This window comes from Microcebus murinus, chromosome 18 (assembly GCF_040939455.1).
Source record: "Microcebus murinus isolate Inina chromosome 18, M.murinus_Inina_mat1.0, whole genome shotgun sequence".
Classification (NCBI taxonomy): Eukaryota; Metazoa; Chordata; class Mammalia; order Primates; family Cheirogaleidae; genus Microcebus; species Microcebus murinus.
In genome coordinates, this window is record NC_134121.1 from 26467110 (window position 1) to 26490708 (window position 23599).

The following is a 23599-nucleotide window of genomic DNA, read 5'->3' on the forward strand; positions in this document are numbered from 1 at the left end:
CTGGAGCAGGCAGGGGAGATCTCCAGGGAGGGGATTTAGGACGAAGTGGGGGAGGGGACAGCAGGAGGGCACCCCTCCCCCAGCTGACTTGCTCCAACATTGGGTTCCAGCCAGGCCTGGGGGTGGGGCGGACGACAGCACTGGGAAGCTGTTCCCAGGATTTACGGCCTGCCAGGAAGGTGAGCAAGAGCCATGAGGGTGGGGGCTGCTGGCGGCTGCAGGGGCTCTTCCTGCCCCCAGCCTCTGGGCACATGCACCTCGGCTAGTCCATATTCACTGGTGTGGGTTCTGCTGCCCCCAGCCCAGCCCAGGCTGCGGCCCCCAGGGTCCTTCAGTGTTGGGGACACAGGGGGAGAGGAAAGGGGAGCCTCCTAGCCTGCATTGGAGGAGCAGCCAGGCTGGTCCTAGAGATGGAGTCTGCAGCTTCACGGTCTGTAGCTTTGAGCCGTTTGGGAAAGGTGTGTGGCAGATTGGAGGAGGAGGTGCCACAGGACTGGGGGTGGGGTGGACACCTCTGTCAGACCGCAGGCCTCAGGAGGCACCCGTTCCTCTGCCCCTTGGTGTTGGCCCCCTTCTGCCCAGTATGGCAGCTCCAGCCTTGGGTGGAGACATGCCTATGTGCCCCAGCCTATATGGCCTCTTTGTGCAACTTAGAAAAACACAGAAGCAGCCCCGCACTAGGCCCAGGCTTGGTGAGCGGAGCTGGGCTGGGTTTCAGCTCCTGCTTGCTCCCTGAGCCAGGCATCTGGTGGCCAAGACACAAACTCTTCAACAGCACAGGGTGGCCCATTACTGGTGGCTACGGGAGGCAGTGTTCAGGGCTCACTGGGCCGGGCCCTCACCTCTCCTTTATCCAGGCGACCCCTGCACGGTCCAGAACCCACCAGGACTCCCCGCAGACACAGCCCCACCCACGTCTAGGTCACCCCTATGGCATGCAGGACCGGGACTGCCCTCTTCTCCCAGGTAAAGAGAGGAGGGGAACTGCCCAAAGACACGCAGCAGGCCGGTTGCAGAAGCTTCTAGGTTGCATTGTTGGGCTCCTCAACAGCTAGGCCTCTCCCTCCAGCCTCGCTGCCTCTTCCGAGGGCCGAGGGCCACTGCTTCGTGTGCCTGTCATCTCTGTGCTTGTCTTATGTGACTTAACATAGACAGAGGATATGCCATGAGCCAAGCAGTGCACCCAGTGCTGGAGAAAAGCAGGTCAGCACTCTCCTCGCTCAGAGCTAAATAACCAATAGGTGTTGAGTGAATGAATGAATGAATGAATGAATGAATGAACAAATGAACACTGAGCACCAACTCTATCAAGAACTTACAGCAAGCAATTTGCTTATTTAATCATGGCAACTCTATGAAATAGGTTCTGTGGTCCTCACTTTACAGGTGTGGAAATTGAGGCTCAGAGAGGTTAAGTAACTTGCTCAAGGTCACATAGCCAGGAAGTGTCACAGCTGGGATGTGAGTGTGAGTTTGTGTGACTCCAAAGCCACACAGTCCTTTCTTCCTTCCTTTTTCTTTTCTTTTTTCTTTTTTTTTTTTTTTTTTTTTATTCTTGAAACAGCTTCAAACACTTTCCTTCATTTATTTTGTTTGTTTGTTTCTTGGACACAGGGTCTCACTCTGATGATGCCCAGGTGAGAGTGCAGTGGCGTCAGCCTAGCTCACAGCAACCTCAAACTCCTGGGCTCAAGCGATCCTCCTGCCTCAGCCTCCCGAGTAGCTGGGACTGCAGGCATGCGCCACCATGCCCGGCTAATTTTTTCCTATTTTTTTTGTAGAGACGGGGTGTCTCTCTTGTCCAGGCTGGTCTTGAACTCCTGGCCTCAGGCAATCCTCCCATCTTGGGCTCCCAAAGAGCTAGGATTATAGGTGTGAGCTACTGCACCCGCCACTTTCCTTTATTTTTAATGACATTTATTGTTCTCTTTCTAATTTTACAAGCAGTATACGTTCATTGCAGACAACTGGAAAATACATAAAAATGTAAAGTAAAAAATAACAATCACCTATAATCCCCACCCCCTAGAGATAACCACCATTAGCATTTTGATGCATTTCCCCCCAGTGTCTGCCTCTTTTTATGTAAAATCGGTATTATGCCATATAACCAGTTTGACACCCTGCTTTGTCAGTTCACAATACTTTGTGAGCATTTTCCCATCTGATTACTTTTTTTTTTGGAAGTTTGATCTGTAATGGCTGCATACATCCATTTTTATGCATCTTCATTCATTTAAGCCAACTGTGCTTTTGGACACTGAGGCCATTTCTAATTTTTTACTAATAAACATAACATTGCAGTGAACATCTTTCTGTATAAATCTTCGAGAGGGTTTCTGCTCATTAGATTCCCAAAGGGGGATTTCCTGGGTCAAGGAGCACGATCGATTTCATGGCCTTTAAACATGTTTTGCAACTGCTTTCTAGAAAGCTTGCTTGGTCGACCCTCCAACAGTGGAGCAGGTGAATGCCCATTTCTTTAAACCCTTGGTAACACCAGGTATCACTAACCTTGAAAAAAAATCAGCAATTTTTCTCAAGACCTAGGTTTTTCCCACTGGAGCACTCTGTGCTACAGTAAATATTTGGTATTTGGTTAATAATTCCCCACTTGCATATGGTTAGTAATTAGTCATTAATTGGTTATTAATTGGTTAATAATTCCCCACTTGCATATGGAGACATAGGGCCCCAGAGAGCAGAAATGACATGCTAGGTAAGACCCACCAATCAACCGAGGAAGAGCAGGACCAGAACCCGGGCATCCCTCCTCCCAGCCCAGGAGCCTTCTAGGCACCCCTGGCCTCAGCTTCCTCCACTGCGGCTCTGCTGGGTCAGGGTGTTTCCCCAGGGCCAATCCCTCCCTCCCTCTCAGATCACACCTCTCCTATGGTCCTCAAGGTCTGGGCTGGGGAGGGGTCACTGGGCATGGCCCATCCCCAGCCTCTTGATCACAGGCCACGTGGCCCCTAGGATCTTCATCACCTGCACTGATCATGACTCTCGCCCCCTCTCATTCATTCATTCATCTATTGGTAGATTTTACAAAAAGACTTATTTGGCATCTATACAGGCCAGGCACTGTTCTAGGCTCTGGACACTTGTCATTAACTGTCAGCATCCCCAGAATGACAGTGTGCGAGTCACACATGTCAGCATCCTGACCAGCCCTTCCTTCCTGCTTAGCGCTGTCTTCCAAACTTCCGTCATGATAGCAATGGCTGGGATGCTTGCTGAACACACAGATCGCCAGGTCTGTCCCCTGGGAATTCTGACCGTACAAGCCTGGGTCTGTCCCCAGGCCTTGTTTGCTATTGTGTCGTTTGCTCCGGCTGATTTCGCCTATTCAGGCAAGTTCAGGAGCAAGTGCTCAGAGCACTGACATGTGGCGTGGCTCGCATGCACGTGCCGACGCGCTCCCACACAGGTGAGCGGGCCAGGCCCTCTCCCAGACAGCACAGAGCCCCCAAGCCCTGCTGGCACACCCGCCGGGGCCCTCAGCCTCAAACTCACCAAAGCTAATGACAATTTTTTCCCCCGATTTGCAAGCGATTAGTTTTAATTTGGAGACAATTAAGAGATAGAAGCAGGAGGCATATGATCTTGATTAGAAACAAGGAAATGGCCAGAGGCACCCCTATACCCAGCCTGCTGCCCCCCCCAGCCTCCACAAGGGAAAATTCATTTATGCATTCAATGGGGGGGGCTGGCCTCTGCATCTGGGGAGAAGGTTGTCTGTGGGTGGCCAGAGGGCCCCTGCCATGCTCCCGGACACCTAGGACAAACCCGAGATGAAGAGGGAGAGGGCTCTGTCCAGCCACTGGCCCTGAGCAGGCACCCCTGGACTCATAAAGGGGTGGAATTGGCATTTGTTAAGCACCCACTGTGTGCTTCGCCTTGTGCTATGCAGAGCTGGTCCCACCCCCATGTCCAGCCGTACCCCAGTCCAGCTGGAAAGGCACGGGCAGGATGTGCCTTCTGGTGGCAGGGGTGGCCCTAGAGGCCTCTGCACAGGCACAGGAGCACATGAGCCCATGGCCCCAGGGGAACAAGCGTAGATGTGACTGAGACAGTACCTTGATCATGTGCGTCTCGCTGGCACCAGGGCCAGGCTCCTGACCCGTCAGAGCCAGAGCTGGCCGAGCAAAGCAGTAGCAGAGAGGAGGAGGCCCTGTCCGCCTGCAGTGGGATCCTCGAGGCATCAGGGGAGGCTTCAGGGAGGAGGTGACGCCTGGGCAGGGCACGGAAGCACCCACACCCTACCCCCTGTGCAAGTCTTCTCTCCGGTCCTGGTGGGCCGATGCCCTTCTCTGGGGCTGAAGCCTCTGTTCATTCCTTTGCCTCTTGGTTGTGGGGGGACGGGGCTGGCCCAGCTCATGCGGGAAAGGGCACCTGCTACGCTCAGTCTGGCAGGGGCCGGGTGCTGGGAACAGACACCTCAGTCGCCATCATCATCCCCACGGGCAAGACCTGCCTGAGCCGGCCTGTCTTCCTCCCCCCACATGGCGTCTCCACATCTTACGGGGGAAACTGAGGCTGTGAGGGCTAGAAAGAGCCGGTCCCCATGTATAAGGGTGCTAGGGCTGCCATAACAAAGTACCACAGGCCGCGAGGCCTAAACAACAGGCGTTTCCTTCCTCGCAGTCGTGGGGGCGGGAAGTCTGCGATCAGCGTGTCGGGGGTTGGTTTCCGGTGGGGACTCGCGTCCTGGCCTGTGGACGGCCGTCTTCTCCCTGTGCCTTCACATCGTCATCTTCCCCCTGTAGGCTTGTGTCCCAGTCTCTTCTTATAAGGACACCGGTCACGTGGGGTTAGGGTCCACCCGCACAGCTTCATTTTGACTCAGTCGCCTCTTTACCAACCCCGTGTTTACCTGCTGGCACGTGCGAGACACTAGGGGTTAGGACTTCAGCGTATGAACGGGAGGGGCACCGCTTAGCCCATGACGCCCCATCCTGAGCTGGAGAAGCCCCCTCTGTCAGGGATGGTGGAGAGGGAGAGGTCCCGGGGCCAGACCCAAATGCTTCCCAGGGCAGAGCCCGGCCACCGGCAGGGAGGCAGTAGTAAGTCCGGTCTGCAAGGTGAGCTGGGGACAAAGCGGAAGTGCAGAAGGCGGGGGCTGCAGGCTGGGGAGCAGAGTGAGCCGCCTGCCGTGGGGTGCAGGCGTGTGCCCGCTCCGTGTGTGTCTGTGTGTGCACGCTCCCCGGTCCGTCTGCAGGACGTGGGCACCCCTCTCCTCTGAAGCACCTCTCCCAGCCTCTGGACCCGGCCTCACCTTGGTCTCTGTGTTGATGATCACCACCCCCCCACACACACCCTTACCCCACATCTGGCTTCCTTCAAGGAACCTTCTAGCAGCGTGTCCTCCCCCAGCCCGTACCATGCTGCATGTCGTCTGGAGGGCAGAGCTCTGCGCCAAGACGCAGGCTTGTGTGCGTGTGCTAGGGCGCACACGTGTGCACACACTCAGGCACACGTTGGTGTGTAAACACTTGACTCAGGGACCTGCCGCCCCAGAAGTCCGGCCTCCCCACTCCCCGGCCACAGCAGAAGGCTTCTGGGCCCTCCCTCTCCTCCCAGGGGAAGCTGAGGCCCAGGGAGTCACGCGGAGTCCCTTAGGCTCCAGCGTGAGTGAGAGGCAGAGCCGAGATCAGCGCTGGGGTCTCAGGGACCAACCCCACCCTGCTCTGCCGCAGAGGAGATAGAGTGACTCGCGGTGGTGATGGGTGGCGGGTGCCCTGGGTCACAGTGACTTAAAGCTGAAAGTTGTGATGCGTAAGGTCAGCCTTCTAGCTCCCCCTCCTCAGTGTCAGCTGTTGCCTTATCTGCAAAATGTCCTTATCTGGAAACTTCGAAAGAGTCCAGAGCCCCTATTACCAGGGCCAAGACTCTCCCCGCCAGGGGCTGCCCAGGCTCCTCTTGGATGCCTCCCTGATGAGCAACTCATTACCTCCATGACATCGTGGTCCGTGTCGGGCAGCTCATGCAGAGATTTTCATTCTTTCGACAAAAACGTGTTGAGGGCTGACCGTGCGCCGGGCCGTGTTCTGAGCACCGGAATGGAGCAGGGAGCAACTTGATGTCTGTGCCCCCACGGACCGTAATTTCTAGTGGGCAGAAACCACAGATTCGTGCATAGAAAGTACAGCTGGGTGGTGAGGAGTGTGATGAAGAAAATAAACAAAGAAAAGGGACGGAGAGAGATTGGGTAGGGGCCAGTGTTACTTTAGATAGAATGATCAGGGCGGATGTTCCTGAACAAAGAATGGGGTGGAGGGGAGTGATCAAGCAGAGAAATGGGGAGACAAACAAGTGAGTATCAAGGGGAGAAAATTCTGGGCAGAAGGAACCGCACATGCAAAGGCCCTGAGGCAGAAACGTTCCTCGGCGTGTGCAAAGAACAGCTAGGGTGGTTTGGATGGTGCAGGTGGTTTGGTTTTGCCAGACCAGCTCCTTAGCCCGGGGACAGGGGCATGCAATTATGCCCCCCTAACCCCTCACTCACACCCTCTGAGTCTGGTGCCCATCTGGTGGCCCCTGCCCCCACTGTGCCTCCAAGGGGTCCAGATGGTCAGTGGGGAAGTTGGAGCAGCGAGAGGGGCAGAGGGGACTAAGTGCCACTTAGTGGCTCTGGGGCCTCCAGGGGATGGATAACGAGAGCCGGGTCAGTGTGCTGACCTTCCATGTCCCCCACCCTGGCCCCCCGGCCAGCATAGCGAGCACTTACGCCTCACTGACCACAGCTGCCCTTCTCTGAGCCCAGAGGGACAAGCACGGGGCCCTCCCCATCTCAGCCAGCCCCCTGCTCCCACAGGCCCTGGTCCCCCCACCCCTGCCCTGGGCTGCTCTATGGCTCCCAGAGCATGTCCTCGTCTCAATAACCCCATGAGGTGGGTGGGGCTGAGGTCACCACTGCGAGTTTGGAGGTGGGGACAGGCTCAAAGTGGGAAGCAACTTGCCCATTGAGTCTGTGGCTGGGAGAGGCCTTGACCTTGAGCCCCAAAGCCTCTGTCTGCCAGCTTCCTGCTGCTTCTAAGGCAATTGGTTCACTGCTGTCCCTGGCTGGGGCCATTAACCTGGGTTCCCACATGCGAGCCTTGGGGCCAGCAGACCTGTGTGGCAGCGATTCCAGGCACCAGCCAGGAAGGCTCTCCCTGTCGCTGCAAACATCCTCTGTCCTTATCTTGGACTCCTCTGCACACCCCCACCCCACCATCAGCCCGGCGTCTCTGGCCAGCAGTTCCCACGGCTGCTCCTAAGGGCTGCTCAGCGGGTACCATGCCTCTTAAAACAGCGGACCCCAAGGGCCTCAGTCGTGCCTCAAGCCCGTCGCTTCGTTTTCTTTTAAACTGCAGACTTAAAAAAAAAAAAAAAAAAGGATATAGACACTGCAGCCTCAAGAGCAGGTAATTTTTAGTTCGCTGCTTCTGTGGGGAATTGGGTGTGAAAGTTTGTGAAACTGTCAAGTTTCAATGACAGTAGCAAAATGATAAATATGCGTAAACTTCAAATAACATCTAGTTACTGAGTAGGAGTCTGTTCTTTGGGACAGAGGTCTGTGCAAATAAATCACTCAGTGTGTGGACCGGCTGGGATTGCTGGATGCAAGTCCCCGCAGATAAGTAACTCACACACAAGGCAGGATGGGAGGTGCCCTCAGAGAAGGACAGAGCTCTGAGGACATTCTCAGGGGTTGAGGGCGCATCTTGGAGGGCTTCATGGAAGAGGTGGTGTTGGAGCTGGATGGTGGAGGAAGGTTCAGGCTTGGATGTGCGCAGGTAGGAAAGGAGAGATTTCCACGCAGAGGGTGCAGAGTGAGAGAAGGAGGGGGGAGGTAGGGCAGCATCGGTGAGCATGGTGACAGTGAACTCCCCATTGACACTGCCAGCAGGGGACTGGGACGGGGAGTAGTACTAGGGGGAGAAAACCCTGGCCCCGAGTGCCACACTCAGCTGCAAAGTGACTTTGATTTTAGGGAGAGGGTCTTTTAAAACACACACCTGCATGGTGTTGCACAACTCATAGAGTGCTTTCCTATTCGATTCTCAAAAACGAAACAAAGGACAGCCCGCATCCTGCGAGATCAGCATTAGTATTAGCGTCCTGATTTTCAAGTTGGGGAACGTGACTCAGGATGTTCATGGAAGATCCAGAATAGGATCTTAAACCTCAAACCTCCGCGGTGGGCACTTCTTGTTCCTTGATAGTGTCTAACAAGTTTTAAGCTGGGGACGAGAGGACAACAAGGTCTGATTTGGGTCCAGAATTTGAAAGACTATTCTGGCTGCGATGTGGGGGAATGCCGGATATGGGGTGAGGGGAGACCCAGCGGCCTGTGTTAGGTTGTCGCAGTGACAGGAGTGAAGCCAGAACTGAGTGGCCAGGCACAGTGGCTCACGCTTGTAATCCTAGCACTCTGGGAGACCAAGGCAGGCGGATCGCTTGAGGTCAGGAGTTCGAGACCAGCCTGAACAAGAGCGAGACCCCGTCTCTACTAAAAATAGAAAGAAATTAATTGGCCAACTAAAAAAATATATATAGAAAAAATTAGCTGGGCATGGTGGCGCATGCCTGTAGTCCCAGCTACTTGGGAGGCTGAGGCAGGAGGATCACTGGAGCCCAGGAGTTTGAGTTGCTGTGAGCTAGGCTGACACCAGAGTCAGCAACCTGGGAAACAGAGTGAGACTCTGTCTCAAAAAAAAAAAAGAAGTGGGCCAGAGGCCTGGGGTGGGTGGACAGGGGACAGCCAGAGAGGGAGTTGCTAGAACTGGGCAGCTTCCTGGGTGGGTGGGGTTGGGGGGAGCCCAGAGGAAGGAGGAGGCCAATACTTAGGTCTGGCAAACTGAGGATAAATTTCCTGTTTATACAGTGAGTGGCGAGAGGGAGCAGGCGGAGAGACAGCTGGTGCAGTGGTACAGGGCTTGGGTTGAGAGCCAGGTGGCCACGGGTTTGAATCCAGGTGCCGGCCCCCTTTGCCCATGTGACTTGGGTAAGTTACTCAAGTGTCCCGCACCTCAGTCCCTCTATCCTATCCGTAAGATGTGACAGTGGGCACTCAGAGAGGAAGTTATTGATAGAAAACTAGCTGAGTCGGTGGAGATCATAGCGTAGGATTGATCCGAGGATCAGAGGAGCCGAGGCCTGGCCAGCACTGGGCGCCGGGCCGGGGTGCGGGGATCAGAGCGAGAGCTAACTCTTCCCGGCACCGGAGCCCACTCTCAGCCCTTTGTGCGTGCCGCTTTGAAAGTCCGCACAATGGCCCTTTGAGGCACAAACCATTTTTAAACTCATTTTACAGGTGAGGACACCGGGGAATAAAACCCGGATAAAGCTTCAAAGGCTTTGCGATGGAATTAGCGTTACCCCCTCGTCACAGACAAGCGAAGCTGCGGCAAGAGGGTACTTAACACAGCACCAAAGGTGGCGCCAGGCAGAGAGCCCGGGCAGCCCACCCAAGGCCAGGGAGCCACGCTGAGCCTGTCCAGCTTGCGCTGCGGACCGCCCTCTTTGGGGGTGGGAGGAGTGGAGGTTGGGGCGCCCTGGGGCCCCTGCGCGGCCTCGCCTCACCACTCCGGGCCTCCTCTTTCCTCTGTCTTGTCCCCAGCCTCCAGCCGCTCCCACCCGGCCAGCCCCAGCCCACCCGGGCTGCACGCCAGCCCGGTGCTGCCGGTCAGCTACCGCCTGTCGCACACGAGGCTGGCCTTCTTCCTGCGGGAGGCGCGGCCCCCGTCCCCTGCGGTCACCAACGGCTCCCTGCAGCGCTCCGAGCCCTTCGTGGTGTTCCAGACCAAGGAGCTGCCCGTCCTCAACGTCTCCCTGGGGCCCTTCAGCACCAGCCAGGTGGTGGCGCGGGAGCTCCTGCAGCCGTCCAGCACCCTGGACATCCCCGAGCGCCTGACGGTCAACTGGAAGGTGCGGGCCTTCATCGTGCGCGCGCGCGTGCCCGCCTCGCAGCCCGTGGCGCAGGTGCTGTTCTACGTGGCCGGCCGGGACTGGGACGACTTCGGCGTCACCGAGCGGCTGCCCTGCGTCCGCCTGCACGCCTTCCGCGATGCCCGGGAGGTCAAGAGCTCCTGCCGCCTCAGCGGGGGCCTGGCCACGTGTCTGGTGCGCGCCGAGCTGCCCCTAGCCTGGTTCGGGCCCCCGGCCCCGGCCGCCCCGCCCGCGGCCCGCCGCAAGTCTCCGGACGGGCTGGAGCCCGAGGCGGCGGGGGAGAGCCAGCAGGCGGAGCTCTACTACACCCTCCACGCCCCGGACGCGTCGGGCGGCTGCGGGGGCTCCCGTCGGGGGGCCGGGCCCGGCGGCGCGGGGGCCCGGGCGGAGAGCCCCACGCAGCACCCGCTCCTGCGCATCGGCAGCATCAGTCTGTTCCGCCCGCCCCCCAGGAGGACCCTGCAGGAGCACTGGCTGGACAGCAACCTGATGATCCGCCTGCCCGACCGGCCCCTCAAGCCCGGGGAGGTGCTCAGCATCCTCCTGTACCTGGCCCCCAACTCCTCCTCGCCCTCCAGCCCCAGCCTGGAGCATTTCACACTCAGGTAGTGGGGTTCCCTGTGGGGGGCTGGGTGACCTTCCAGTTTCAACTACATGCCTCACCCATGGGGGGTCTCCCGGCTGGATCCCTGCTGGGCATCCTAACCCCAGCTCTTCCGTTTATCACTTGAGCACTCGGGAAGACACCTCCCTTTTTTGAGCCTCAGTGTTCTTATCTGTCTAATGGCTACAAATATGCTTGGCCTTACTTATGGATCGCATCGACATGGCATCCTGGTAAAGAGGAAATATCACTTGTTCCAAGTGTGGGCGTCCAGGGCTGGAAGGGCCCTGAGACATAAGCTGGTGCAACTCTCCCATTTTATTGATGAGGAGACCAAGGCCAAATGGAGATCAGAGATCGGCCTCTTAGCTGGGAGCCAAAAGATGAAGAGGAGTGTGTGTGTGTGTGTGTGTGTGTGTGTGTGTGTGTGTGTGTATTGGGACATCTTCCCAATCCTAGAGTTGGGAGAAAATTTTTCAGGGCTCCCAGCTCTTTCTATACCTTGAGAAGGACATAGTTCACAAATTCAAAAATGCCTTAAACTGACCAGGCGAGGTGGCTCACACCTGTAATCCCAGCACTCTGGGAGGCCAAGGCAGAAGGATGGATTGAGGTCAGGAGTTCAAGACCAGCCTAAGCAAGAGTGAGACCCTGTCTCTACTAAAAATAAAAAAAATTAGCTGGGCAACTAAAAATAGGAACAAAAAATTAGCCAGGCATGGTGGTGCTTGCCTATAGTCCCAGCTATTCAGGAAGCTGAGGCAGTGAGACTCTGTCTCAAGAAAAAAAAAAAAGCCTTAAACTGTATCGCATCCCCACAAAACATAATGATGCTTCACAGTAGGAATCCACGGTTTGAGTCATGCTGGGTGATTCCGAAGACATAGGAAAGGCTCCACCAAAATGCACCCCCAAGCACTACGCATGGGACCTGACACATCACCAGTGGCCTCCAGCTTCTTTAAGTATTGCCGTCTCTCCTGAGTGTACTACCTTAAAGTTCAAATATTCTTGGACAGGGTCATACCTGATTTAGTGGTTGATACCTGAATGTGGATATCAGTTAAATCAGTCATCAGAGATCTTGGGCTGCATTAATAGCAGTAGAGCATGTAGAATTAGGGAGGTGATAATCATCCTGCGTTAGTTAGTGTTCATTATAATTGAGTGCACCTGAGGTTGTATCTAGTGTAGGACACTACACTTTGTGTGTTCGTAGTTTTCCAGAGGAGGGTTGCTAGACTCTGGAGTGATTTGAAACTATGGCAAAAAACATTGGGAGGAGCTAGAGAAGAGTCAGAGAGCAGCTACACGCCTCTCGGGTTTTCTGAACTGTAACAGCTAAGTTGGAGGAGAGCTGCTCTCTCTCACCCCGCAGCGCCCATGGCTGTTACATTTCAGCTACGTACAGGGAAGATGGGCTTTCTGAGAAAGGACTGTGATGTGTGCAGAAGTACTGAGTCCCCCGTCGCTGAGGTATGCAAGCAGAGATCAGGCTAGGTCTTGGCAGGGATATGGTAGAAGGGGTTGCAGCTTCCACTGAGGGCCAGAGGTTTCAGCCACAGTGCCAGATTTCCCCAAACACCGAGTCTAGGACTCAGGGGAGCTTAGCTCATCTGCTCTCCCCACAACCCCAACATAGGGGTGGTGGCCGGGCGGGCAGCCTTTGGGCTCTCGCCTGACCCCTCTCCCTCTTCTTCCTCCCACTGCATCTCAGGGTGAAGGCCAAGAAGGGCGTGACCCTTCTAGGCACCAAGTCACGGAGTGGCCAGTGGCATGTGACCTCGGAGCTGCTGACGGGGGCGAAGCACTCGACAGCCACCGTGGACGTGGCCTGGGCTCAGGGCACGCCCCTGCCGCCCTGGTGAGCCTGGGGTGGTGAATGTGCCACCTCTTTGCAGGGCAGCCACCTGTTGGGATGGCGGGGGACGGGGATTCTCGATGCAGGAGGCTGGACTTACGGAGGGCTGGGACTTGGCCAATGGGGACTCTGGGGTCTGGGCCCCTGGCCAGGGTCCTGGGGCTGGGGCACCACAGAAGGGCTGGAGGAGGCTCGGAGGGTCCCGGTGGGCAGCGGCCAAGGAGGGGCAGCATCCCCCACTGAGGGCTTCTGAGCTTTGGGGCTGCTCCCAGCCCTTCCTCCACTGCTCTCCTTCCTTCCCCAACCCTGGCAGGGAGGGCCAGGGCCCCCTGGAGATCCTGCAGCTGGACTTTGAGATGGAGAACTTCACCAGCCAGTCCGTCAAGCGGAGGATCATGTGGCACATCGACTACCGCGGCCATGGCGCCCTGCCCGACCTGGAGCGGGCGGTCACCGAGCTGACGGTCATTCAGCGGGACGTGCAGGCCATCCTGCCCCTGGCCATGGTGAGTGGGCAGGTGACTGTGCCAGTGGGCGCCTATGCATGCATGCGCGTGGCAGGAACGTGCACGACGGAGAGTCCGTACAGAGGGTGTGTGCGTGCGAGACTGCCTCCTGCGCCCAGGGGTGCGTGCGTGCAGCCACGGGAGGCAGGCGCTGCTCTGTGCCTGGCGCCGGGAGGACAGCAGATGCTGAGGGGGGCAGAGGTGGGAGAAGTCACCATGGACGGCCACTTGGGAAGTTTGCAGGGGGAGGTGGCCATGCAGTTGGGTCTTGAAGGTCACGTGGGAGGAAGGGCTCCAGAGATGAGGGGAGCACCCTAGGCAGGGGGTCATGTGCGCAAAGGTGCCATGGGGGGGATGTGAGTAGTCTGTTCAAAGGGGCAATGGATTTAGAGCGTAGTGGGGCGGCAAGGCTGGAATAATCGTCGGGACCAGCCAGGGGGACATGGGACCAGCCCAGGGCACCCTGAACGGCCAGGTGAATGCATGAGACGTTACTGTGTGAGTCCCGGGGAGGTGGCAGGGCCGGGGAAGGGCTGTGTCCTGGCAGCAGAGCGAGGCAGACCCTGGGCTCCTGCCGCAGGCCAGGCGAGCAGACCATGTGAGAAGGCGGGGAGGGGGAGCAGCGGTAGCCAGGCCTTGGCTAGCGTGCCCCAGGAGAGAAGGGACCACAGGCAGAGTCCCTCTCCTCCCTCCCTGTAGGACACAGAGATCATCAACACGGCCATCCTCACTGGCCGGACAGTGGCCATCCCCGTCAAGGTCATTGCCATCGAGGTGACTGGCCTGGTCCTAGACGTCTCCACCCTGGTGGAGTGCGAGTCTGACAACGAGGACATCATTAAGGTAGGCTTCCTGGAGGTGGGGGCCCGGGGGAAGCAGGCCCTGGCCTTCGGGGAAGCGGAACCTCACGCTGGAGTCCAGCGGCTCACTCTTACTCGGCCTTGGAGATGGACTCGCAGCTGCCCTGCCGGGCCACGGGCTTTCCCTCCCACAGCACGGGCTTTCCTCCTCCTAAGCTTCACCGTGCCTTTCTGGAACGTTCATTCCCAAGTCTCTCGCCCCCCATGACTCCCACAGTGCTCCCCGCCCCTGGTCCTGCTTCGGTACTGGAGCCTTCCTGTAGGAACAGGGAACAGACCTCCGCCAGGCCAGAGGGGAGAAGGCAGTGTCGGCAACTTGAACTTGACCCCGCAAGTCACTGTTGAGCCCTGGTGGGCGACAGACATAGGGCAAGGCAACAGGGGGCAGGTTGGGGGAGCAGACCTGTCTGCCCCCGGGTGCTGGAGGTCAAGGTGAAGGAGTTGGGGCCATGGAGGGAGCCCTGAGAAGCACGAGAGTCAGGCCCGGAGCGCAGGTTGTACACTGGCGGCCCCATCCCTGGCACACGCGCCCCAGCCCCTCAAGCTCCTGCAGGCCCCTCCCAGCCACCAAGTCCCCACCCCCGAGCGTCTGCCCAGGAGCGGCTCTGGCCCTGGGTCCTCCACAGCCCAGCACACAGGACACTCTTGTGACTCCCATGGCCACTTTGCCACCTCCCCAGCAGGGCTCCAGGTTTGTTCTTTCCCTGCCTTTGGACGGTGGTCAGAGGCAACTGGGGAAGGAGGAAGTGGAGTGGGCAGTGACAGACGATGTCCTGGTACCTGTGGGGTGGGCACACCAACTGGCATGCCAGCGTCCAGCAGGTGCCACAAGCAGCGGATGAGACAGCTGGATTTGTTTCCTGTTCGTGTCAGCAACGCAGCTTGAAGGAGAGTGGGGACAGGAGGATGCTACAGGTGGCCTCCTGCTCACTCACCACTCTCCGTGCCCTGCCTCTGGGTCCCTTTGGGTCTGGGGGCACTGGGGGCCACCTCACCCATCCCTGATCCAGGAGGGAGGCCCTCCAAGGAGTCAGAGTAGATGGCCTGGTGCACCCTATCACCTCCGTCAGAGAAGCCACCCCGAGGTGTGCGGGGCTCGCCACTGCTGGCGGCAGGGACGGGAGGAAATGGGCTTGCTCCCGAGGGTGTCACTCGCACCTTCTCTGCCACCCAGACTCCCCGCCCCAGCCCCAGTGCAGACCAGAACAAAGTCACGATGGCCCGAGCACCAAAGGGAATGAGTGAAGGTTCTAAATGGTTACAGATCCCAACGAAATACACCCAGGTTCTTTATGGAGTTTGCCACATTCTAAATGGAATTTGTGGGCCTGCGGATGGAATTCTCTGCTTTCCGGAGTGGGAACTGAGCATTTCTGGCAGGGCTGCTGTCCCCACGTCCCTCCACCCACCACTCCAAGGCGATGAAGGGAGCTGGCAGGGTTTGGGATGGTCCGAGGGCTCATCTCCAGGGACAAGCCACGGTCCCGGCCCCTGCCGCTCCCCCGCGGAGCCTTCAGGGCATCAGCAGCCCACTTCTGCGGGCCAGACTCGAGCTGGGCGCCCACGGGCGTGCACCGGCAGGAGCATCTAGATGCATGTGCACACTGGACCACCTCCGGCTGTGCCAGGTGTGTGCGTGGGCACATGTAACACACACGCCCACCTGCATTTGCCCTGAAGTACTGGCAGTGACACCTCTGTGAATGGGCACAGGTGTCCACCAACAAATACTCAGCAGGCATGTGGTTTCCACCCAGGGAACCTCTAGGAACACAAATCGGTATCCAGGTGGGCATGCATTTATAAAAGCCACATCCGTTGGTGGCAGCCATCCACCCATCTGTGCTTGGTTCTCTGGTCCTGAGCTTTCCTCTCCCGCCCCCTCCCCTCCACACCCGCCTAGAGCAGCCCCCTCACCTGAAATTAACCAGCTGCCCGTTCTCTTGGGACAGCTGAGCCAGAGGGCCGTGGCGGAGGCCGGGGTCTGCCCCCACCCCATGCCTCCCACCACGACTTCCTCTCAGCCCAGTCCAGCACCCCATGTCCCCCTCTGTACGATGGAGGACTCCACCTGCCAGTCACCTGGTTCCAGGCATGGAACGAGGTTCCGTGTTCCAAGGCGTGGCTCTGAGCAGCCAGAAACAGCCCTTATGAAAATGTTTGTACTTGGGCTTCTTGCCTAGGAGCAGAACCTCCCCCAGTGGGCACTAAAAGGGTGATCTCTGGAGAAAGAGCAGAAGCCGGGATGGGGGCCGGCACCTCCTCCCACCTGGCCTCTCCCCTTCAGCCTCCCGGGACTCCTCCGCACTGCCCCACCTGTAGGGCCAGACATGTCATCTGCCCCTCCTTTTCTCCAGGTGTCCAGCAGCTGCGACTACGTGTTTGTGAGCGGAAAGGAGTCTCGAGGGTCCATGAACGCCAGGGTCACCTTCCGCTACGACGTCCTCAGTGCCCCCCTGGAAATGACAGTCTGGGTCCCCAAGCTGCCCTTGCACATTGAGCTCTCGGATGTCCGCCTCAGCCAAGTGAAGGGCTGGAGGGTGCCTATCCTCCCCGACCGGAGGTACAGCCCCTCCCGCGCGGCACACGCTCAGGATACTCACAGGTGGACACTGTGTAGGCACTCAGTCTGATCTGTATATGTGTATAAGGCCCTAGGGACATACAGTCTGTAGGTCGGTTATGCAGTCAACAAACTTTCACTGAGCAGCTACTGTGTGTCAGGCACTGGTGGGTATTTAAGAGGTTGGGTAAGTGTGGCCGGTGCCAGACCCGGCCAAGCTCTCAGTCCAGCAGAGGAGGGAGCCAGGTACACGACCCACAGTGTCAGTACGTGGGAAGCCCCGTGTGCCCCAGGGAATCAAGTGGCACCAGGAGAGAACCCCCTCTTCCTCCAGAAGAAGTCAAGGCAGGCTTCCTGGAAGAAGCGACTCTGAAGCTCAGTCTTAAAGGACAAGTGGAAAGGGGTTGGTTGGGGAGACAGAGAGAGAGAGCAATCAGGCAGACACGCTGACACAGGAGCACGCACACCTGTACACCCGTGCCCCAGCCTAGGCACACCAAGGGCACACTGGTGAGCACATGGGCCGGGCACACGGTGACTCACGCCTAGGCTCCCTTGCGGGGGTGCAGGCTCACACACCTGAGTGCCCAGGTACGGGGTGCAGGCATGTGCACTCACCCCACTCCACTCACCCACTCGGAGCTGCTGGAGAGAAAGCCCAGCGGGGAGGAGGAGACAGGGACAGTGGCAGGCAGCTCAGAGCGGGAGGGGGCGGGGTTGGAGAGAGAAGCAGGTGGTGAGTGGAACAGGCGGCCAACAGAGACTTGGGCTGAGTTCAATTCGGCAGAGATTTGGAAGAGCAAGGTAGTGGAGAAGAGAGATGCTGAAACTATATAACGAACACATGAGTCACCTAGGGCTCGGGTTCAAATGCAGACTCTGATGGAGGGGCCTGGGGCACATGCTGCGACTCTACACTTCCGAGCAGCTCCAGGGAGATGGTGGCACTGCTGTGAGTAGCGAGGATGTAGTCAGCTCTGAAGCCAGACAGCCTGCTTTGAATCCCGACTCCCCTATTTACTAGCTGTGTGAACTTGGATAACCTTTCTGTGCCTCAGTTTCCTCATCTGTAAAATGGGCACAACAACGCCTGCCTCATAGGACTGTTGTGAGGATTAAATTGGTTGACACAGGTAGCAGAGCCCTCTGTGTGAGTGAATACTGTGATCCTTCCCAAACACTAACGAAGCGCTAACCACAGAGAAATTTGGACTTTCTCTCCCGACCATACCTTCCTGGCAGTGAATCTCCTGGCTTTAGCATCTTTTGCAATTCACATCTGAGAATCTCCCAAATCATCAAGTCCAGGTTCCCTTTTGCTTAACGGTTTATTAGTTTATCTCTCTCCTCTCACAAATTGCTAAAAAACAGCAAGAGGAAACCAGGCTGCACTTTCCACTCCTTGCTTGGAAATCTCCTCCTCTAAATATCCGAGACCGTCCCTTACAGGTCCCGCTTCCCACACAAGCGCAGGACACGATTCAGCCGAGCTTCCTGGCAGTCTCTGCCGCGGCACCTTTGCTCCCATTCAGAGCTTAGAGCGGTGCCAGGCGTGTGCTCAGTGCTGAAGACGAGGTAGCAGTTGCTGCTAGCATGTGGTGCCAGCTATTGCCAGGCATGGGCTAAGCCCGGCAGAGGCAGGGAGGGACAAGGGAGGGTCAAGGAGGTGCCTCTGGAGGAGAAGACGGGCTGGGACTGCTGGCTCCAAGCTCAGAGATGGATGGAAGGCGGGAGCCCGAGGAGAGGCTTGCTGTCTGCAGAGCTCCCACCCACAGGGCGCAGGGGGCAGCCAACAGGACGGGGGGAGGAGCCTGAGTCCACATCCCCACCCCAGGTCAGCCCGGGAGAGCGAGGACGAGGAGGAGGAGGAGGAGGAGCAGCGGCGGCAGAGCGCGAGCCGCGGCTGCACCCTGCAGTACCAGCACGCCACCCTGCAGGTCTTCACCCAGTTCCACACGACCTCGTCCGAGGGCACCGACCAGGTGGTCACCATGCTGGGTCCCGACTGGCTGGTGGAGGTCACTGACCTAGTAAGTGACTTCATGCGGGTGGGCGACCCCCGAGTGGCACACATGGTGGACAGCAGCACGCTGGCGGGCCTGGAGCCGGGCACCACCCCCTTTAAGGTAGGCACGGGCTCCGTGCGTCTCGGCACAGCGGGGCAATGTCAGGAGCCCTCTTTACCTGGGGGCGGGGGGGAGGCCTCTGGGAGCAGCCCCAGGCGGCCCCCAGAACACTCTTCCCCCCTGCGCCTCTGTCTGAAATCCCACCGTCAAAGGTCAAGCCCTTTCAGCTTCATCCTGTAAAGGTTCTCACTCCCAGCCGTAGCGACCTTTCCCAACTTAGCCTCCCCGGCGTGGGAACTCGCAGGCAGAACCTCCCTGACAGCAAGCCCTAGAGGCCAGGAGAGCAAGTTTGGGGGTCTGGGAACTCAACTTTGACCTTCCCAGACTTATTTCCACCCTGACAATTGGGTGTCTGGGAGGAATCATTCACCTAAGAAATTTTAAGTAGTGACCCGTGGGCTGGAATCTGCCTGCAGACATATTTGGCTTATATTAATAATTGACAATTGATCAAACATTTAAAAATTGGGAGGTTTCTTTAAAAAAAAAAATCTAGGTTTCTGGTTTTACAAAAAATAAACCTGGCAACACTGGGGCCGTATTCCCATCTAGCAAAAATCAGCTGGTGGCCCCTTCCCATGAGCATGCGTTCCCCCGTTTGCCCCAGTCCCCACCACTCCCTTTTGTCTGCCTGACACTGAGGTTGCACATCGTTGGCTATTTTTCCCAGCGTGGGGGTGGTTGTTTTCCTTACAGTCAGCCCGCCTCCCTCCTCTGTGTTCCTGGCTGCAGAGCTAAGGCAGAGCTGAGGTCCCCCCCCCAGCCCGCCCCGCCCCTCTGGGCCCCTCTCCCAGCAGTGCTGGGATTGCTCCCTGGCTGGGCATCTTGGGGGGGGGCTGCCTTCCTGGCTCTCTCCCACCCCTGCCCCACCGTCTCAGGTGGTGTCCCCACTGACGGAGGACGTGCTCGGGGAGACGCTGCTGACGGTGACGGAGGAGAAGGTCAGCATCACGCAGCTGCAGGCCCAGGTGGTGGCCAGCCTGGCCCTCTCCCTGCGGCCCAGCCCTGGGAGCAGCCACACCATCCTGGCCACCACGGCCGCCCAGCAGACCCTCAGCTTCCTCAAGCAGGTAACTGGCTGCCAGGTCCACCGGCCAGGGTGACGTCTGGGGTGTGGAAAGAGAACCTGGGGACTCTGCCTTTCCTTTGCACCACAGGTCCCCAGATTAGGGTTTTAGGTGGTGGAGGATCTGTCCACCCTCTGCGCCTCCTGCTGAGGGTCTCCCTCCTGGATTCACAGCGGGCTGTCACCTCTGCCCCACGCCTAGGAAGTGCCCTCACCCATCTCTGCAGCTCCAACCACATACCCTGGCCACTGGCCATAGCATGAAGGTGGAAAGGTGGCAGGTGGGGGCCTGGGAAGGGAGAAGGTGAACATCAAGCACCAAGCCAAGAGTCAGGACCCAGGGGTCCTCTGTCCCTAACTTGTTCCACGACCCCAGGCAATCGCTTCTCTATCTTATCTGCAAGGAAGACAATTCTCAGGTTTTGGCCACAGAGGAGGCTGGGAGTGGGTGTATAAAGCAGTTGCCGATTTTCCGATGGGGGCTGTTGTGGAGCTATGGGGCTATTCCTGCAGCAGAAAGGACTTGAGGTAGACCCAAGGCAGAGCTTATCTTCCACTCATCAAGGGGAGGGGGTGAAGTGGCTAGGAAATCCTGAGAGCAGTACGAGGCCTGGGTACCCTAGCCTGCTGTTTACCCTCCCCGAAACCTGCGACTGTCACTCATACAGCAGTTCCTGAGTGCCTGCCACATGCCGGGCACAGTTCCAGTGCTGTGGGTACAGCCCGGAGCTGGAGATGCTCCGTCCCTGCCCTCAGGGAGCTCAGGATCTAGCAGGGAGGCCAGCTGAACCGGCCTTCTGACACCTGTCCGCTTTTCCTCCTCCTCCAGGAAGCCCTCCTGAGCCTCTGGCTCTCCTATAGCGATGGCACCACGGCCCCACTCTCCCTCTACAGCCCCCGGGACTACGGGCTGCTGGTGAGCAGCCTGGACGAGCACGTGGCCACTGTGACGCAGGACCGGGCCTTCCCGCTGGTGGTGGCAGAGGCGGAGGGGGCAGGGGAGCTGCTGCGGGCCGAGCTAACCATCGCCGAGAGCTGCCAGAAGACCAAGCGCAAGAGCGTGCTGGCCACCACGCCCGTGGGCCTGCGGGTGCACTTTGGGAGGGACGAGGAGGACCCCACCTACGACTACCCGGGCCCCAGCCAGCCAGGGCCTGGCAGGGGCGAGGACGAGGCCCGGGGGGCCGGCCTGCCTGGCTCCGGGGCACCCGCCCCCGAGGGCCCGGGCCCAGGCACCGCCAGCCCGGCCGCGCCGCCCACGGAGGACTTCCTGCCGCTGCCCACCGGCTTCCTGCAGATGCCGCGCGGGCTGACCGACCTGGAGATCGGCATGTACGCGCTGCTGGGCGTCTTCTGCCTCGCCATCCTCGTCTTCCTCATCAACTGCATCGTCTTTGTGCTGCGCTACCGGCACAAGCGCATCCCGCCCGAGGGCCAGACCAGCATGGACCACTCGCACCACTGGGTGTTCCTGGGCAACGGGCAGCCGCTGCGGGTGCAGGGGGAGCTCTCGCCGCCCACCGGCAACCCGCTGGAGACCGTGCCCGCCTGCTGCCACGGCGACCACCACAGCAGCGGCAGCTCCCAGACCAGCGTCCAGAGCCAGGTGCACGGCCGGGGCGATGGCTCCTCGGGCGGCTCGGCCCGGGACCAGGCCGAGGACCCCGCCAGCTCGCCTACCTCCAAGCGCAAGCGGGTCAAGTTCACCACTTTCACCACGCTGCCCTCGGAGGAGCTGGCCTATGACTCGGTGCCTGCCGGCGAGGAGGAGGAGGAGGACGAAGAGGACCTGGGGTGGGGCTGCCCGGATGTGGCGGGCACCGCGCGGCCCGCTCCACCCCCAGACCTGCACAATTACATGTGCAGAATCAAAGAGATTGCCTAGAGGCGCCACCCGGGGAGGCAGGGACACCCCCCATGGGTCTGCTCTGGGTGGGACGCAGCCGCAGCCGGGACCCCCACTCACACTGGCGCGGGGCAGCTGACTGGTTTCGCACTCCCTGCCCCTGCCGCTTTGCTCAGTGCCCGGCGGGTGCCTCTGTGTCTGGTCCTCCTGCCACCCCATGCCGTCACCTGTCACCCCGGTCTGCCCCCTGCGGGTGGAGGGCTCTTCCTCCAGTGGCTTGCGGGGAGGAAAGCGATCCCAGCCTTTGTTCTCCCCTTTCCAAACCTCCTCCCGTCTCAGGCAACCCCTGCCCCAAGGGTGAGGCAAGGAGGCCAAGCTTGGGGCGAGGCAGGCCCACACTGTGCTCCGGCCCCCGCCTCCCGTGCCCCCCGCCATCCCCCCGTGCAGGGGGTGCTGGGGGGGTCTCGTGTCACAGGCTGCACAAAGACTTTTCTCAAACCAATATTCAGGGATTTCTGTCCTGCAGGGTGGGGAGGCGGCGGCTGCCTGCCCTGCCGAGGATCTTGCTGTGGACAAAACATCTGGAGGTAGGGGGACAGCCGTAGCATCTCCTGGCTTCCAGGTGCCTCCCAGGATCTGGGAGCTGACTCTACAGAGGGGTCTGGTGCCAAGCCAGGCACCTTCCTTCCTGAGTTCTCAGGACTCCCTCCTCTGCCCCAAGGGCTCTGGGCAGGGACCCGCAGGGGAGGAGTCCTGGATCCAGCTGTAGCCAACCGCACCCCGGAGCGCGAGACCTGGGTGCCTCCGCCTCCCCTCCCCCGCAGCGGGGGCCACACTACGACGCCTTAGCCGCCCCTTGCTCTGCGAACACTCCTCCCCTCTCCGTAGCAGGGCAGGCAGCCAGCCACGCCCCACTCGACAGAATCTGGGGGGCAGGGGGCACCAGGGAGTGCTGTGAGGGACTCGAGGGGGGACGAAGTGTCTCCCCTGCCCCGGCCCACAGCCACTCTTCTCTGGGGTTCTACCCACCACTGTGTCGGATTTTTCTTAAATAAACGGAGGCGGTCAGACTGGAGGTGGGGGCAGCAGCTCCCGTGCACAGACGGTACGTGGCGGCTGGCTCTGTCTCTTACTTGCGTGCACACACACACACACACACACACACACACTGCAGGCTCACCACGGGACACAAGACGGGGACGGCTGGACTGACCAGGCTGGGGTCCTGCCTTTCCTCCCCCCACCATTCAGGTCCCTTAAGCCCCACTGGTGCTGTGGGAAGCCCACGTCCAGGGCTGGAGGAGTCGCTGACCCCAAAATGTGCCCCTAGGAGGAAGCACCTCTTCTAATTGGCTCAGAGGAAGAAAGACCACACCTCGGCCTGTAGCGAAATGACTTGCAGCTCGGGGGAGGACGCAGGAGAATAAGGAGAGAGGTGGCAGGGCTGGTGTGCCCACCTGAATTCCTCCCCTTTCCTGCAGCCCACCTCTCAGAGGGGGTCCCTCCCCCGTGCCTTCTGGGATGCCTCCCTTCTCCTCCTCTGGGCGCTAGCGGGGGAGGCCCAGGGGCTGCCAGGTGCAACAGCCAGGCAGGAGAGAGCACAGGCGTGTTGGGGTGCACCTCTGCACCAGGGGTCATGGGCTGCCACCCCACGGCACACTTGGCCCATGAGTGCACACATGGTCTCCTGTGGCCCTGGGAGACCACTCCCCAGCACAGGCAGCAACCCAGGGGGTACAGGAGCTCCAGGCCTGAGGAGGGCAGGAGCCTGAGCCAGGCTTCCTGGCCAGCCCTGGTGCCCAGGGACATGTGGCTATAGCAACCACCTGGGAGAGGGAAAGCAACAGCCACCTGCATCTGTCCCAGGAACAGCTGGTGGCAGGACCTGGGTTACAGTGGCGCCTGCCAGAACATGTGCTGCCCACCAAGGAACGAAACCCGGTCTTCCACAATACCTGGTCACGCAGCCCCTGGGCAGGTTAGGGACTAGATGAGATCATGTATGGGAAGCGCTCTGCAGGGCTCCTGGCATGCACAGACAGCAGCACACCATGGATGGACTTTGCTACAACCAGGTCTCAGTGTTCGGGCAAGGCATGGTCTGAAAGGGAGCTAGCGGTTGACAGCTCTGCCCAAGACACGTTTGGCAACAAAGAACAGGTGTAGCTTCAGTAGCAAGGGGAGAGAAGGGAGCTGCAGGACAATGTCCCCAGGGCAGAACCTCAGGGGGG

The 23599-nt window shown here is 59.1% G+C and overlaps 1 protein-coding gene across 1 annotated transcript in view; it reads left to right on the forward strand.

Moving 5' to 3' along the window:
• Positions 1–22476, forward strand: part of TMEM132E (transmembrane protein 132E) — a 56409-nt gene extending 33933 nt beyond the window's left edge. The window contains exons 2-9 of the mRNA XM_012790760.2: positions 9608–10541; positions 12258–12404; positions 12715–12907; positions 13607–13750; positions 16125–16330; positions 18165–18456; positions 19335–19526; positions 20352–22476. Of these exons, the coding sequence (XP_012646214.1) occupies positions 9608–10541; positions 12258–12404; positions 12715–12907; positions 13607–13750; positions 16125–16330; positions 18165–18456; positions 19335–19526; positions 20352–21407 (3164 nt within the window). The 3' untranslated portion in view covers positions 21408–22476. The remainder of the gene's footprint in view (positions 1–9607; positions 10542–12257; positions 12405–12714; positions 12908–13606; positions 13751–16124; positions 16331–18164; positions 18457–19334; positions 19527–20351) is intronic.
• Positions 22477–23599: the final 1123 nt, after the last annotated feature.